This window comes from Armigeres subalbatus, unplaced genomic scaffold (genome assembly GCF_024139115.2).
Source record: "Armigeres subalbatus isolate Guangzhou_Male unplaced genomic scaffold, GZ_Asu_2 Contig245, whole genome shotgun sequence".
In the NCBI taxonomy this organism is placed as follows: Eukaryota; Metazoa; Arthropoda; class Insecta; order Diptera; family Culicidae; genus Armigeres; species Armigeres subalbatus.
Window position 1 is genome coordinate 340,867 of NW_026942982.1, and position 16,026 is coordinate 356,892.

General features: G+C 39.6%; 1 protein-coding gene across 2 annotated transcripts; it reads left to right on the forward strand.

Annotated features, from left to right (window-relative positions):
• Positions 1 to 79: 79 nt before the first annotated feature.
• Positions 80 to 15,384, forward strand: LOC134203825 (ubiquitin carboxyl-terminal hydrolase-like). 2 transcript variants are annotated; one of them, XM_062678673.1, is made up of 4 exons: positions 80 to 201; positions 265 to 366; positions 430 to 570; positions 14,592 to 15,384. In XM_062678673.1, the coding sequence occupies exons 2-4, from the start codon at positions 331 to 333 to the stop codon at positions 15,099 to 15,101; spliced, it is 687 nt and encodes a 228-aa protein (XP_062534657.1). In that variant the 5' UTR covers positions 80 to 201; positions 265 to 330; the 3' UTR covers positions 15,102 to 15,384. The 2 variants fall into 2 exon arrangements, with proteins under 2 accessions (XP_062534657.1, XP_062534658.1); XM_062678674.1 differs by having other exon boundaries at positions 274 to 366.
• Positions 15,385 to 16,026: the final 642 nt, after the last annotated feature.

Below are 16,026 nucleotides of genomic sequence, written 5' to 3' on the forward strand. Positions count from 1 at the left end.
GAGATAATCGCCCAATATTAAAAAGCTTCGAGCTGCCAGTTTGACGTATGCGTTTTTTTGTTTTGCTCGTTCCGTTGGCTCCGTTGGCTCCGTTTTGCCGGTTTGGTTTGTTATTTATTTTTCGTGGGAGTGATTAATCAACTTTTTCTGCGCTTCTTGGCTGGACAAGGACAAAGAGCCGGCTAAAATATCTTTTCCTTGGTATGCCATTACTCATCGATATTATCGTAAATTAAATTATAGGACGAAGAAATTCAATTAAAGGTAGCGTAGAAGTGTTGCTTTGCAGTTCGTATTTTTTGGTCAAAGTTTTGTGCAATCTTACCCAAAATGGCCACTTGGTTGCCTTTGGAATCGAACCCGGATGTACGTATGGTCATTTTTTCCTACTATTTATTTGATTGTTTAAATAAAATCATCTCTTGCAAGGTACTGAACAAATATCTGGAAAAACTCGGAGTTTCACCGCTGTGGAATATCGTCGATATCTACGGTACGGATGAAGATCTATTGGCTTTCGTACCACAGCCTTTGAAATCGTTAATCTTCCTGTTCCCTTGTTCGGAGGTGGTAAGTTTCATTTGTATGTCCATCTAATTGATCTAATTAGTTTAGAACAAGATAGGTATTTTATTTTACTTTGAAATTTGATTTGTAGTAACTTCTTTTATTTTTCTTTACTGGAATAACATCACCAAATTTGTCCAATGCTATTTTGAAATTGATTGGTCACCCTATTGGTCATGCTATTTTGAAATTGATTGGTCAGGGTTATGCATAATCGCACCAAACGCAAAAAAAAAAACTCAGCTTTCGTTTAGCAGATTTAATAAATTGATCACAAATCGTGTCGGATATCCCTCAACCCTATAACTAAGGATACCTCATAACAAATGTACGTATGAAATGAAAATAATTCCGTTTCCTTGTAAAAATGTCACAAGTCAGTCAAAAAGCCGCTTGGTGCGGTGTGGTAGAACCCTGACCAATTATATTGTGAGCACTTAGGGTAAGTAAGAGTAAGAGTTCTGAAGAATTGTTCTGCGAGTTCTGTAGAAATTTCTCTGTGAGTTCCTTTGGAAGTTATGGACAGTTTCACTGGGAGTTCTCAACAATCCTGGAAGTTTTGAAGTTCTGAAGAATTGTTCTGGGAGTACTAAAGGATTTTTCTTGGAACTCTGAAAAGTTACTCTGGGAGTTTAAAGAATCCTTCTGAGAGTTCTGAAGAATTCTTCTTAGCGTTCTGGAAAGTTCCTTAGGGAGTTCTGCAGAATCTTTCTGGAATTTCTAAAGAATTCTTTTGAGAGTTCTTGGGAGTTTCTCTGAGAGTGCTCGAAAATGCTACTGGGAGTTCTAACGAGTTTTTTGGGAGTTCTGGAAAATTCTTCTGGAAATTCTCAACAATCCTTCTGGAAGTTCTGAAGAGTGTCTTTGGCAGTTTTGGAGAATCTTTCTGAGAGTTCTGAAGAATTCTTTAGGAGTACTGGAAAATTCTTCTTGGAGTTCTGGAGAGTTTCTTTGGGAGTTCTTAAGAATCCTTTTAGAAGTTCTAAAGAGTTCCTCTGAGAGTTCTTGAGAATTTTTCAGGGAGTTCCGGAGAGTTTCTCAGGGAGTTCTCAACAATCCTTCTGGAAGTTCTGGAGAGTTTTTTTTTTTGAGTTTTGGAGAATCCTTCTGAGAGCTCTGAAGAATTGTTCTGGGAGTTCTGGAGAGTTTCTCTGAGAGCGCTGGAAAATCCTTTTGGAAGTTCTTGAGAGTTTCTCTGAGTGTGCTGGAAAATCCTTCTTGGAGTTCTGGAGAGTTTCTTTGGGAGTTCTCAACAATCCTTCTGGAAGTTCTGGAGATTTTTTTTTGAGTTCTGGAGAATCCTTCTGAGAGCTCTGAAGAATTGTTCTGGGAGTACTGAAAAATCATTTTTAGAGTTCTGGAGAGCTCTTCTGGGAGATCCTCTGAGTGTTTTGAGAAATCCTTCTGGAAATTCTTGAGAGTTCCTATGAGAGTTCTGAAAAATCCTTCTGGGGCTTCTTAAGACTCCTTCTGGAAGTTCAGGAAATTTTCTCTGGGAATTTTGAAGAATCCTTTTGAGAGTTTTGAAGAATTGTTCTGGGAGGTCTAGAGAATTCCTCTGGGAGTTTTCAACAATCCATCTGGAGGTTCTGGACAGTTTCTTCGAGAGTTTTGGAAAATCTTTCTGAGACTTCTGAAGAATTTTTCTTTGAGTACTGAAGAATCCTTATTGGTGTCTTGGAGAGTTTTTCTGGGAGTTCTGTAGGATTCCTCTGAGAGTTCAGATGAATCCTTCTGAGAGTTCTAAAGAATTCTTCTGGAATTTCGGGAGAGTTTCTCTGCGAGTTTTGGAGAATCCTTCTGAAAATTCTGAAGATTTCTTCTGGGAGTTATTTACTGCCGTGAATCGCAAGTCAGTGTAGAATCTTTTTGGAAAGTTCCTCAGGGAGTTTTGGAGGATAGTTCTGGAATTTCTAAAGAATCCTTCTGAAAATTCTTGAGAGTATCTCTGAAAGTTCAGGGAAATCCATTGGCGTAACTACAGGGGCTAGGGGCTATAGCCCCACCTAGGATCTGGTTAGCCCCCCCTAGAAAAATTGTTACTTTGTATAAGTATTACGCATATCTAGTCCACTGATTATATACGGGGGTAAATGCAGAGTAAGGATTGTCTTCATTATCCAATTACTCTCTTCGAAACACTACAGCAATCTATTCGCTTAAGTTTTTGAACTTCGAGCAATTGTTATAAGGCTTGCTCACGACAAAATTTAGATCCCTCAAAACACGTTATAACTTATGAAATACCATTGGAAATACCTCATCAACAAATAAATTTAAAAATATATTATTTATTAGTATTACGAGTACTTAATGGATAATGGACAATTCCTTGAGATTTTCAAGTTTTTCCAGGGTTTTGTGAGTAATTGTTATCTAAATCGAGCGTATGATCTTAACCTTCCCAACTAATACCAATCCTAAAAGATGCAGCGCATTTTGATTATCACTGTAGGCTTCTTGAGAAAGGTTCGGTAGAACTATTAGATTTCAAGTAGAGGTAACTGAAAGTTGAATAAGAAAGAACTTTGTATTCTTTCGGATGGATTTTAGAAACTCCGCATACTATTTAATTCTCTAAACTCCTATTGTCGCTGCAGCAATGAAACCAGTGAAAATGTCTCAGTAGGCGTAAAACAGACCTACTGAGAGAAAAGATTTAATTAGTTTTTTTTAAACTAAATTGAAAATAAACGACCAATAAGTTGTATTGGGATGTAAACCTGATTTTTTTAAATCATCCTAGAAGTTATTCTAACAGAAAAGAAACGTTGGTTTGTTGTGGTTAGATCGCCGTTTTAAAGCTCGTAGGAATTGTCAGGCCACTGAATTCAAAGCTGGCGAAAAGAGTTTAACTAACTAATTTATTCAATATTTAATTTATAATGTATTCTAGGTTCGAAGCAAATCAAAAAATCCTTTAAAAATCAGGATCGTGCTTCACATTCTATTTACGGTTAGCCCAGCACCTATGGTTTTCTGTACCTATCAAGGATTTTAGAAATCCTACGAGATTTCTAGATTTTTGTAACAGGGCTGAGCGTCGATGAACATCATTTGAAATATTTAAGTCGTCCATTACATTGATATCTGGTAGACCAACAATATACATCAGTTGAATCGAGCGAAAATGGTAAACTTTCTGTGTTATGAGTGTTAAAATAGAAAAGTTTGAAAAAAGTTAGCCCCCCTAGAATTTTGCATTAGTTACGCCAATGGGGAAATCCTTCTGGGAGTTCTTAAGATTCCTTCTGGAAGCTCTGGATAGGGGCTGTCCATATACCACGTGGACAGCTTTTGGTCAGATTCAGATACCCCCCTCCCTCAGCGTGGACAACTGCTCATATAAATTTTCAAAAAATTTTATGGACCGTGGCAATTCGCCATACATTCCCCCCTAAACTGTCCACGTGGTATATGGACAACCCCATAGTTTCTCTGGGTGTTTTCGGAAATCCTTCTTAGAGTTCTGAAGAATTGTTTTGCAAGTTCTGCAGAGTTTCCCTGGGAATTCTGGAGAGTTCTTATAAAATATTCTGGAAGTTTTTTGAGAGCTTCTCTGGGAGTTTTCGAAAATGCTTCTAAGAGTTCTGCAGAATTCTTCTATGAATTCTGGAGAATTCTTCTGGGAATTCTGAAGAATTCTTCTGGGGGCTTGGAGAGTTCCTCTGAGAGCTGTACAGAATTTTTCTGGGAATTCTTAAGAGTCCTTCTGGAAGTTCTGGAGAATTTCTCTAGGAGTTCAGGAGAATCCTTCTTGAGAGTTTTGGAGAAAGCTTCTTGAGTTCTGGTGGGTTCTTCTCAGAATTCCGATCAATATTGTGTCACTTTTTCTTCCCGAGCACAACCCCGTAGTTAGCCGGCGTTTTTTAGAATTTCACGGTATCATATGGTCCTGTCGAGCCGGATGCGAAATTTCTCGCCGTGAACCACAGTATTGAATGTAGGCCTCGTCGCCCGCCATAAGGTCTTTAGTGGAACTGCCTATCCGTGATACAGTGATCGAACAAACTCTCTGTGAGGCCCGAGTAAGCTATTGTACGATGGAGAAATTAGTCCGTGAACGAAAATCCCTTGATCCTCGGATCAAACGTATATCCGATGTGGTAACCAAATTAAATTCAGAAACGACTGAAGAAACCGAGAATCAAACGGAGCTAGACATGCTCGGTGATATTTGGGCCGCTAATGGCACAGTGCACAAAAGTATTCTGGACGCTAGTAGTGATGACGCTACATACAAAGATGCTATCGATGTGCAATTTCGAAAGTGTATATTTTACTTTAAAAAATCGACTATTAAAAGAGCTAAAAGTGATAAAAGATCGCTATGGCAGTAGAGAAGAGCGATCGAACAGTGCGGTGATTAATCAACAATCAGCAAGCCGAGCTACATCGGCTAATGTCAGATCGAATGTCTGTTGGCGCGAATACATCTTCTGCTGCTTTAAGAGCTATATCTGCCATACCGTTGTCGGATCTAAAACTACCGCGCATGAATTTGCCTGTGTTCAGTGAAATCAATCTTTCATCGATTTATTTCGTAGCATGGTTGATCAGAACCCTTCCCTAAGAGATAGCCGAAAATTATACTCAATCTCAATCTCAAAACCAATCTCTCCGGTGAAGCGGCGTCGCTCATTTCGCATCTCAAAATTGAGGATGCAAATTACGCTCCTGCTCTGGAAAAGCTACAGTCACGCTACGATAAACCACTCGAGATAGCCCACAGGCACATCGAACGCTTTCTGAATCAACCATCGATGACATCACCGTCTGCTGATGGGTTTCGCTCTCTACATGATGTCTCTGATGAAGTCGTTCGCACTCTATGCAGAGAGAGGATCGTGACACGTGGCTACTCTTCATTCTCATGAAAAATCTCGACCATGAAACCAAACAGCTCTGGTACCAGATGATTGCTGATATGCCCGAAACAGCCGTAACCCTAAAGGCATTCCTTGCGTTCATCGACTCCCGCAGTTTTGCTTTGCAATCTGCACAGCCCGTCAAGCAACGATCCGTTGCTACCTACAAGCCTCATATGAAGCCATCGTGTAGGGGAGCAACAACATTCGTCGCCACGAACGTGTATCCGAACTGCGACGTGTGTAACAGATCGCCCCATTAACTCTATCAGTGTGGGAAATTCATTGATATGAACTCAGAGGAAAGATTTTCTGCGGTTAGGGCACAAAGGTTGTGTCGCAACTGTTTAAAGCAGCATCTCGGGGAACTATGCAAATCAGGAAATTGTCGGAAATGTGGCCAATTCCACCACACCTTGCTGCATGGTGCTCTTGTGTCCCCCATCGAACGAAAAACTGAATCAACGTAGTATGAAGCTCAGTCCAGCGGTGGTCCGGCTGCTCACTCGTTGATTTCGGCTCTTGATTCCACTGCTAATTTCGACGCATCTAACGTGCTACTCGCCACCGTTTCCATTAATGTCGATAAGCAAGGGCGGCCGCATATCTGTCGCGCCGTCTTGGATTGCGCGTCTCAAGTATACTTTCATAAGTGAAAGTTTGTGTAGAAAACTGAATCTGGATTGAATGGAGGCCGATATGGATCTAGCAGAGCTTCCCAAACCTTAGGGTATGCGACCCACCTAGCAAAATTCTATATGTCTCGCGACTCACCTATGAAAAAATGCATTTTACCAAGTAGTATTAAGCATTAATTGAATCAGAATGTCATCTGTTTCGGCTTCTTCCACATAAAAAAATATTCACGTTCCCTTACATGTACAAATGCAAAAAATGACGAACATGGTATTGTTTGTCGTTTTTATTTTACTTCATTAAGGGGACAGCTTTTAGGCATAAATGTTTAAATAAAATAGCGTGGTGATGGATATTTAAAATAAAATGCGGTTTGAACTTGAAATAATGTTCCTGAAAAATTGATCAAAAGGTTCGGCATTCGAGCTGCAATTAATATTTGTTCTGCGCGACCCATTAACAATCCGCTCGCGACCCCCCACCACACACAGACCCACAGTTTTGGAAACCATGATTTAGAAGATATCTTATCAACTCCCGCTCATGTAGATAAATGCGTCGAAATAGTTGTAGCATCCCGTTGCTCAGACTATCGAACCACAGTTCCGTGTATGGTGCTTGAGAAAATCCCTAAAACGCTCCCAGTGAAACCAGCGAATATCGACGGTTGGCGCATCCCAACAGATATCAATCTGGCCGACCTCCTCTTTCACTTTCCTGGTAAAATACACGTTCTGCTTGGGGTTGAACTTTTTTTTCCTGACGACAATCTTCCAACGTTGCACAACACCAAACTAGGGTGGGTTGTTGCTGGTCGCGTTCGTAATACCAATGTAGCACCGAACACATCGTCACCAACGTGTTTGTTGGCTACTGCCGATAACAGCCTTGATCAGCAATTACGTCGTTTCTGGGAGTTGGAGGAGTATTCGAAAATGGCACCGCAACTCAGTGAAGAAGAAAGGCAGTGTGAAGATCACTTCTACAAGCACACTCGAAACGTTTCTGGAAAATATACTGTCCGTTTACCATTCTTGCATTGAAAGGAAACTGAATCGGAATACTTATCTCAAGCAAGAGTACCATTCGTTTCTTAAGGAATACTGTTAGCTGTGGCATATCATCATTGTGTGGTAAAGGAGGATAGTTCAACAACAAAATGTCGCGTCGTCTTCGATGCCTCCGTGAAAACCACCAGCGGAAAATCCCTTAATGATGTGCTGATGACTGGGCCCGTTTTGCAGGACTCTATTGTTAATATTCTCCTACGATTTCGGTTCTCAGCAGTGGTGGTTGCCGGTGACATAAAGCTGAGGTACATGAAACGGATCATGATTTCCAACGTATTTTATGGCGATTTTCCTGTGACGAGCCGGTGAAAGAATATCGTCTAAACACGGTTACCTACGGAACAAAGCAACTGTTGGAATCCCACAGAGAGCAATTTCCGGCAGCGGTAGCAAAGGCAGAAAAGAGCACTCACGTTGACTGGTGCTGGATGACGAAGCAATAATTTTGAGCTGTTAACAACCATATTCGCCGCCGGTGGTTTCCACCTGCGGAGTTGGGCGTCAAATAGTCCAGCGGTTTTCAATGGCATCCCAGCAGAAGATCGAGAAGTGAAACTACCGATCGAGGTCAACGATACGCGCACCATTGAGGCCCTCGGCATCAACTGGCAGCCGTGCACCGACGTATTCCAGTTTTTCTACACACCGAACAAGATCTTTCAGCCCACAAAACGGACCAAGCTTTCACAAATTGCCAGTATCTTCGACCCGCTAGGATTGCTGGCACCAATAGTCGTCAAAGCAAAGCTGGTCATGCAACAATTGTGGAAACTGAAGGTGGACTGGGATGAATGTCTCCCCGGTGATTTGGTTCAAAATTGGCTCTCGTTTGTGCAAAATCTTTCCGATTTTCAATATTTGCAGGTACTGATCGGCATGCAAGGTGCGTACCGTATCTCTCTGCACGGCTACAGTAATGCCTCCGAGCGGACCATGGTTGCGTGCGTGTATATTCGAACCGTGGACAAGTACAACAACGCATCATCGCACCTATTGTGTGTAAAATCTAAAACAGCACCTATCGGGAATGGACGAACAATTGTTAGCACTACCTCGTTTGGAGCTAAGCGCGGCGGTGATACTAGCACGACTGATGGCGAATGTTATGGCTGCAACATCTATTTCCTTCCACAAAGTACGCACACGCTCAGACTGGACGGTAGCACTATCGTGGATATATGGTGGTGCATCGCGGTGGAAGACCTTCGTCGCCAATCGAGTGGCTGAGATCACTACTCATCTACCTGCAATCAACTGGCAGCACGTCGACACTCATAACAACCCAGCAGATTTGATCTCACGCGGAGCGATGCCCGAGCAAATGATTAGCAACTCTCTTTGGTAGCATGGACCGGCTTGGGGCAAATCAACCAACATTCACCCAACACACTCTATCGCCGCTCTCAACATCACACAACAACGACAAGTAGAAAGAGAACAACGGTCGGTTGCAATAACCTACCTAGCTGTTTATGAAAACCCTTTCCTCGATGCTATGCTTACCAAATACTACCCGAATCTCCAACTACTCCTACGCATTACAGCTCGTATGCTACGCTTCTGTCACCGTGAGTATAGATTAACAAAGCGTTTGACACCACTGAAAATTTCCAATGCCATACAGCACGTTCAGAATCATCATTTCAATAAAGAAATCCACCAACTGGGGCAGAAACGAGAGGTAAACCGCTCCAGCCCCCTACACCAGCTAAAACCGTTTCTGGATGATCTCAGGGTGGGCGGTAGGCTCCAACTATCGGAATTGTCGTATAGGGTCACATTAGGCTGAAAACTCATAAGGCTGAACACGAAAGGCTGAAAATGTACAAATTTCACATAAGGCTGAAATAACAAAAGGCTGAAACTCGAAAGGCAGAAAAATCATGAGAAACCAGTTTTAGTGGAAGGATTCACATTTGACGTTAATAGGGGCACAAACTAAAACGATCCGCAACCTGCTTGCGACTTCTTGTTGTCTTTCGATTTTTATACGGAATTCTTATTTTTTAGTCTACACTACTAAAAATCCACACATATTTATTGGCAAAAATCCATAGATTTAACTTATGATGTATATTAGCGCTTACATAACTATTCTTCAAGCGAACAGCTAATAAAATATATAACCAAATAAACTGTATGTGTGGTTTCGAATTAGCAATTATTTAATTTATGTGTGGTTCTATATCGATTATATTAGGGTGGAGCTATTGCAAAAATTTATAACGGCGACACATATATCTTATATAGATATTTTTGGCAGTGTATTATAAATACAGCTCAAAAAAATTTGAGGTAACATAGAAAGGAACAAGCCTTTATTGTTCTTAGTTTTTGATTCTTGATAAGATTACTTCCTTATTATTTTTTTTTCTTCTCTCCTCTTCCTTCTTCTTTTTCCATGTTATTTCTTCTTTCTTCCTACTTCTTTCTCCCTTTTTTCTTCTACCTCTTTTTTTTATTCAATAAAAAAAATTCTTTCTTCTTCAATCATTGTTCCTTCTTCCTGTTTCTTTCTTCCTTCTTCATTCTAGCTTTCTTCTTAGTTCTTCCTTCTTAATTCTTCCTCCCTTGTTCATATTTCCTTCTTCCTTCTTGTGCCTTCCATGTTCCTTCTTTCTTCTTCCCATTTCTTATTTATGGTTTCTTCCTCTTTAATTTTCTTTTGTTCTTCTTATTCCTTCTTCATTCATTCCTTTTGCTTTCTTATTTCTTTCTTCTTCTTTTTCCTTGTTTTTTCTTCTTTCATTTCCTTGTTTTCCTTCCTTTCTGTCTTCTTTCCTCTATCTTCTTCCTTTTTCTTTTTTCTTTATTCCTTTTTCTCTATTCTTTCTTTATTCTACCTTATTCCTTCTTTCAACCTTTTTTCCTTTTCTTTCTTTTGTCCATTCTTCTTATTTCTTCCTTCTTTCGTCCTGTTTTCTTCTTCCTTCATTTTCGTTCCTTTTTACCTTTTTCCTTCATATTTCTTTTACCATCTTCCTTTTCTTTTTTCTTCATTAGTGTTCCTTCTTTTTTCTTCCTTCTTCATTCATCCATCTTCATCATTCCTTCTTCTGTCTTCCTTTTTCCTTGTTTCTTCTTGCTTCATCATTATTCCTTTTTCCATCTTTATCTTACTTTTTCCTGTTCTTTCTTCAATCTTTCATCTTTTTCCTTCTCCCTTCTTCCGTCTTCTTCTTTATCTTACTTTTTCCTTCTTCTATGTTCTTTCTTCAATCTTTCATCTTTTTCCTTCTCACTTCCTTCTTTCTTCTTCTTTCCTCCTTCCTTCTTCTCTGTGCAAATTTTATTCTTTATTCTTTATTCATTTTTCTTTATTCTTTATTTTTTATCATTTATTCTTTATTATTTATTCTTTATTTTTTATTTTTCATTCTTTATTCTTTATTCTTTATTCTTTATTCTTTATTCTTTATTCTTTATTCTTTATGCTTTATTCTTTATTGTTATTTTTAATTTTTTATTCATAATTCTCTATTCTTTATTCATTATCCAACCGCTTAATATGATTGTGCCACGTTTGGCCTAAAGTCGTTTGGCCTAATGCCGTTTGGCATAAGGTCGTTTGGCCTAAAGTCATTTGGCCTAATGGTCGTTTGGCCTAATGGTCGATTGGCCTAATGGTCGTTTGGCCTAATGGTCGTTTGGCATAATAGGTACATATAGGCGTAAACGGTTGAAATATATTGTTATATGAAATTCTTTTTGTAGGTGCAAAATTCTTCCGAGCAGGAGTTAACTCTAACTGAAACTTTGATAGCTAGTGGTTTGAAGCAAATCTGCAATGTATCAAATTCAAACGGACGACTTCTTGACTTGGCATTTGTAAGCGACTGTCACGAAGCTGAGCTTATTGGAGCACCATATTCAATTTTAAGCCCTGACCGGCACCACAACCCGTTCGTTCTACGTCTGGACTTTCGTAACCCGGTTCATCATCTCCAATGTGCAGTGGAAGGAATGGACTTCGATTTTGACTTCTCTCGCTGTGACTACGAGGCTGTGAAGAACGAGCTTAATTCACTTGATTGGTTCCAGATACTCAGTGGAGACGATATTAACACCTCGATTACATTATTCTACAACGCGGTCTTCGACACGATAAGCAGGCATGTTCCTCTTCGTAGATCTTTACCTCGGAAGACGTACAAGCAACTCTGGTGGAACGCTGAACTACAGCATCGACGTAACATACTTCGTAAAACGCGTCGCAGGTTTTTCCGTAACCGGACTGCGACAAACAGAGCCCTTCTGCAAACCGTTGAATCGGAGTACGAAAATCTCGTGTCGTCTACCTTTCGTGAGTATGTTCACCGTGTACAAAATGAAGCTAAATCGAACCCGTCAGCTTTCTGGCGTTTCGTCAAAACCAGGAAAAAATCGCATGCGATGTTGTCCACTGTGAGTTTTGCTGATGTTACATCAAATGATATCGTTGAATCTGCTGAGCTTTTCGCAAGTTTTTTCAAATCGGTGTACAATACGAATCCTCCTCCAGATTCGGCAGACCTTCTTAACTCTCTTCCATCATACAACATGAACTTCCCGCGCCCCACATTCTCCGTAGCTGAAATTTCAAAAACATTAGGAGCTGTCGATCCATTAAAGGTCCAGGTCCAGATAGACTACCTCCTGTTTTCATTCAACGATGTGCTGACGTATTAGGATTGCCGGTTTGCATTTTGTTCAACATGTCGCTTGCGCTAGGAGTCTTCCCAGATGAGTGGAAAATATCAACAGTTACTCCAATTCATAAGGCGGGTAGCTCCCATAATGTTGAGAACTATCGTCCAATCTCGATTCTTAGTTGTCTGGCCAAAACATTAGAACTGCTGATTCATGAACGTATGTATGTGGCTGCTAAACCTGTTATCTCTGAGTACCAACATGGCTTTGTACGAAATCGCTCAACTGTAACAAACCTGATGACCTACACTAGCATGCTGAATTCTAACCTGGAGAAGAGACGTCAAGTTGACAGTATCTACATCGACTTTTCGAAGGCTTTCGATAAAGTTCCTCACGGATTAACTTTAAAGAAATTAGAACGTTTGGGATTTCCTGACTGGATTGTCACTTGGCTGCGTTCTTACCTGATTGGTAGGTCATCCTTCGTTAAATTAGGCACTGTCTCATCCAATACATATCCTACGCCATCCGGAGTGCCACAAGGCATATAAGTTAGCATATAAGTTTTAAACCAGTCTGTACAGTTAACACTGAAGATGAAGATAAATAAAAAATAAAAAAAAAATAAAAAAATAAGACCTTGTGCATGTGATCAAAAAGCGTAATACAAACTAACGTTAAAATATTGCAAATCACTTTTATAATACAATAAAACCAGGAATTTATAAAAAGGAAGGTATAAAAAACAATGAATCAGATATATTTTGGCAATGTCGTCATATGAAAACAGTATAACTTGAAAGAACTGATCATGCTTCAAAGAAGGCATCAACATTTTTGGAAAATGCTTGTCATATGCAATACCAAAGCAACATGCAGTAAATCTAGAAAGAACAGCTCATGCTTTAAAGAAGGTGTCAACCATATTGTAAAGATTGTATGTTACCTATACAATGTCAAAACTCAGACCCCATTCGATTTTGGCATCACGTTCGGAACATTTATGTTGCCAAAATCGAATGGTTTTTGTTTTCTTATGATACTTTAACATTTCTTCACTTTTTGTGCTAGACACACTGTGGCCTGTTTTAACATTAAGATACTGATTTTTCTTATATTTATGTTGTAAAAATATGTTGGTTTTTCTCAAAATTGAGCCCACAGAATTTTATTTCGAAATGAAAAGTGAAATGAAACCCAATTTTAATCATCTTTTTTAGTATAATTTCAGGCAAAATATACATTGAAGAAAGTGAGTTTCCAAACAAAACATCAAGAACTGTACTGCCGTGAATCGCATATCTGTCCCATCTTTGCTGGGTTTCCTATTCATATGGGAAAAATATGCGATTCACGGCAGTGTACTTCAGACAATATTCGGCTAAAATTGTGAACGGCTAATGAACCCAAACTTTTGGCCTATACAATGTCATTCTATGCACTTGATTAAACATTTTGATTTAAAAAAAAAACAATTATTTTCCGCCTAAAAATGATCAACGTCCCTCAAAGATGATTAAAATTGGGTTCCATCTCACTTTTCATTTCGTAATTTTGTGGGCTCAATTTAGATAAAAATCAACATATTTTTACAACATAATAATAAGACAAATGAGTATCTTAATGTAATATTTTAGTACATAAAAAATTACAAATTATTAGTTTCAAATACTTACGGTGCAAGATCTACTCAAATTCTTTGTATCGAGCTAACAATACCCGAAATCGGATGTAAGACGGCGAAAATACGACCAAAAAATTTTGCCTATATTTTTTGAGGGTGAACCCAAACTTTTGGCCGGGAGTGTACATATCGTATGTGACTGACGATGATTATCGGATGATGTTGTTATACACCAATAATAGTAATGTGGATTTCCAAAAGTAGCATTAAATAAAATATTAACATTTTCACATATTTTACTACAAAGAATAATTTACGTTTTTCAAATTATGCCAAACGACCATTAGGCCAAACAACCATTAGGCCAAACGACTTTAGGCCAAATGACCATTAGGCCAAACGGCCTTAGGCCAAACGACTTTAGGCCAAATGACCTACAACCCTTAATATAGTTGGTTCAACATATCGTATAGTTGGGATTCATTTCATCCTATCAATTTCAGCCGTTCGATACATTTCAGCCTCCTGATACTTTCAGCCTTTTGAGACTTTCAGCCTTTCGGGATTTCTGCCTTTTGAGTTCAGCCTTATGAGTATTCAGCCTTATGTGTTTCAGCCTTTCGTAGGACATCCGTCGTACGATATGATGCACCCTATCTTGCTTCCTCATAATTCAACGCTTACCGCTCTCGTCCTTTATCACGAGCATCAAGAGCAACTGCACAATTGCACTGTGGTCCACAATCGCTAGTAATTTAAGCTAGTTTTATCAATTTTGAAAATAATTTGCTTGGCACACCACGATGTTGCATTTGACAATCCGCTGTATCCAATTCTCTCCTTGGCTGATAGGTTTTGTGACAGCTTGGATAACGTCTCAGTTTGATCGGGCTGATATGGCTCCATTGCATTGTATAAGAGGTAGTGCTTCCAGCCGCTACACCAAAGATTGGTGTGGCCAGAAATAATAATCCTCATGGTTTTGTTTTTAGTCTAAAAGAGTGGAATCAAGGATTCCTCTCCTCGATTTTTTCAACATTGCAGATATGGATTTCAAAAGAAAAACATAAATATCATTAGTAATTGTTCAATGTACCAACTATACTATAGAGAGCGAAATCTGTTAAGTTTCATGTAACGATTCATTCGACATAATGTCACTCTCAATTTCCAAAATTCTATTTTTTTCTGCAGAATGAAGAATTTCGTGCCAAAGAGGATGCCGAGCTAAAGGCCAAGAACATGGAGTATCCCGCAGGTCTTTTCTACATGCGTCAGTACGTACACAACGCATGCGGAACGATTGCCTTGGTTCATGCTGTGCTAAACAACCCGGACATCGAACTGGAGGAAGGAAGCGTGATCAAAAATTATCTGGATGCGGCCAAAGATAAGTCACCGGAGGAGCGCGGAAAATTGCTTGAGAATGATGGCGGTTTTACCGAAACACACGAGATCATTGCCAACGAAGGGCAAACGCCTGCACCGGATATTAACGAGAAAGTCTATCACCACTTCATCGCATTTGTTCATCATGACGGAAAGCTGTACGAGTTGGACGGAAGGAAGAATTTCCCGGTCCCGCATGGGGAAACATCAGCGGATACTCTGCTGAAGGATGCCATTGCTGTCTGCAAGGACTACATTGCCCGTGATCCAGAGGAAGTTAGATACACCATGCTGGGATTGGCCCCAACACAGTAAACACGGGAAACAGAGGAGCGCCCTCTCTCAACGAGGCCATTTATAATATTAACAGAAGTCTGCGCTTAGCTTGTATGGAATTGTAAAGCTATCAATCAAACGAAACGGATCTCCAGAAAGACTGGAATAAGGTAAATGCTTTAGAACTGCTGGTTATAGGAAAGCGGTAAACTATCTTTGAACAATATTTGTTGCTTTTGTAAGTCAACGTTTCGAGGGTTGAACCCCGCTTTTTGATGTGAAAACTGCTCTGATGAATAAATTTTGACATAACATTGCCAAAGTGTAAGCTTTATGAGTAGAGAACAAACCTATTAGTTTAAAAAGTCTTAAAACAACCGCAAGTCTAAAAAATATTCAAATATGAAAAAAAAATCTTTCAGTTTTGATTAAGATGATTTTTAATTTTAAACTAGATCACCACCTCAAAAAAGTGTATACTTACTTGTCTACTTTTATACTGCCGGCGGAAGCATAATTGTCCCACATTGAATTGGAATCCATATCAATATGAGACAGTTATGCTTGTAGCAACAGCCATATGTTTACTGCTCCCGCCTTAGTGTAACACACATCATAATTAATTGCCTACCTTACGGCTTTTCCAAACGCTGTATAGCTAATCTTCAGCCAAACCTATATGGTCAGTGATCAACTAGGGCTTGTCCCCCATCGAATGCAACTTGTTGGAGTGGAATGATAGCACATAACATAAGTGTAACTCCGAAGAGAAACCCAAGCAAAAAGTTGGCCCCCCTTGCTTCTCGCCAAAGTTGTATAACTGGTATGGGGAACATCGTTCTGTCACATGAGAAAAGCGACACGGAACTAAAAAGTGGTATAAAAGTTAAGCCCTGCACGGTCAAATAAATTAACCCAAAAATTGAGTCACATTAATAGCATATTCGGCAATTCGGTTGCACGA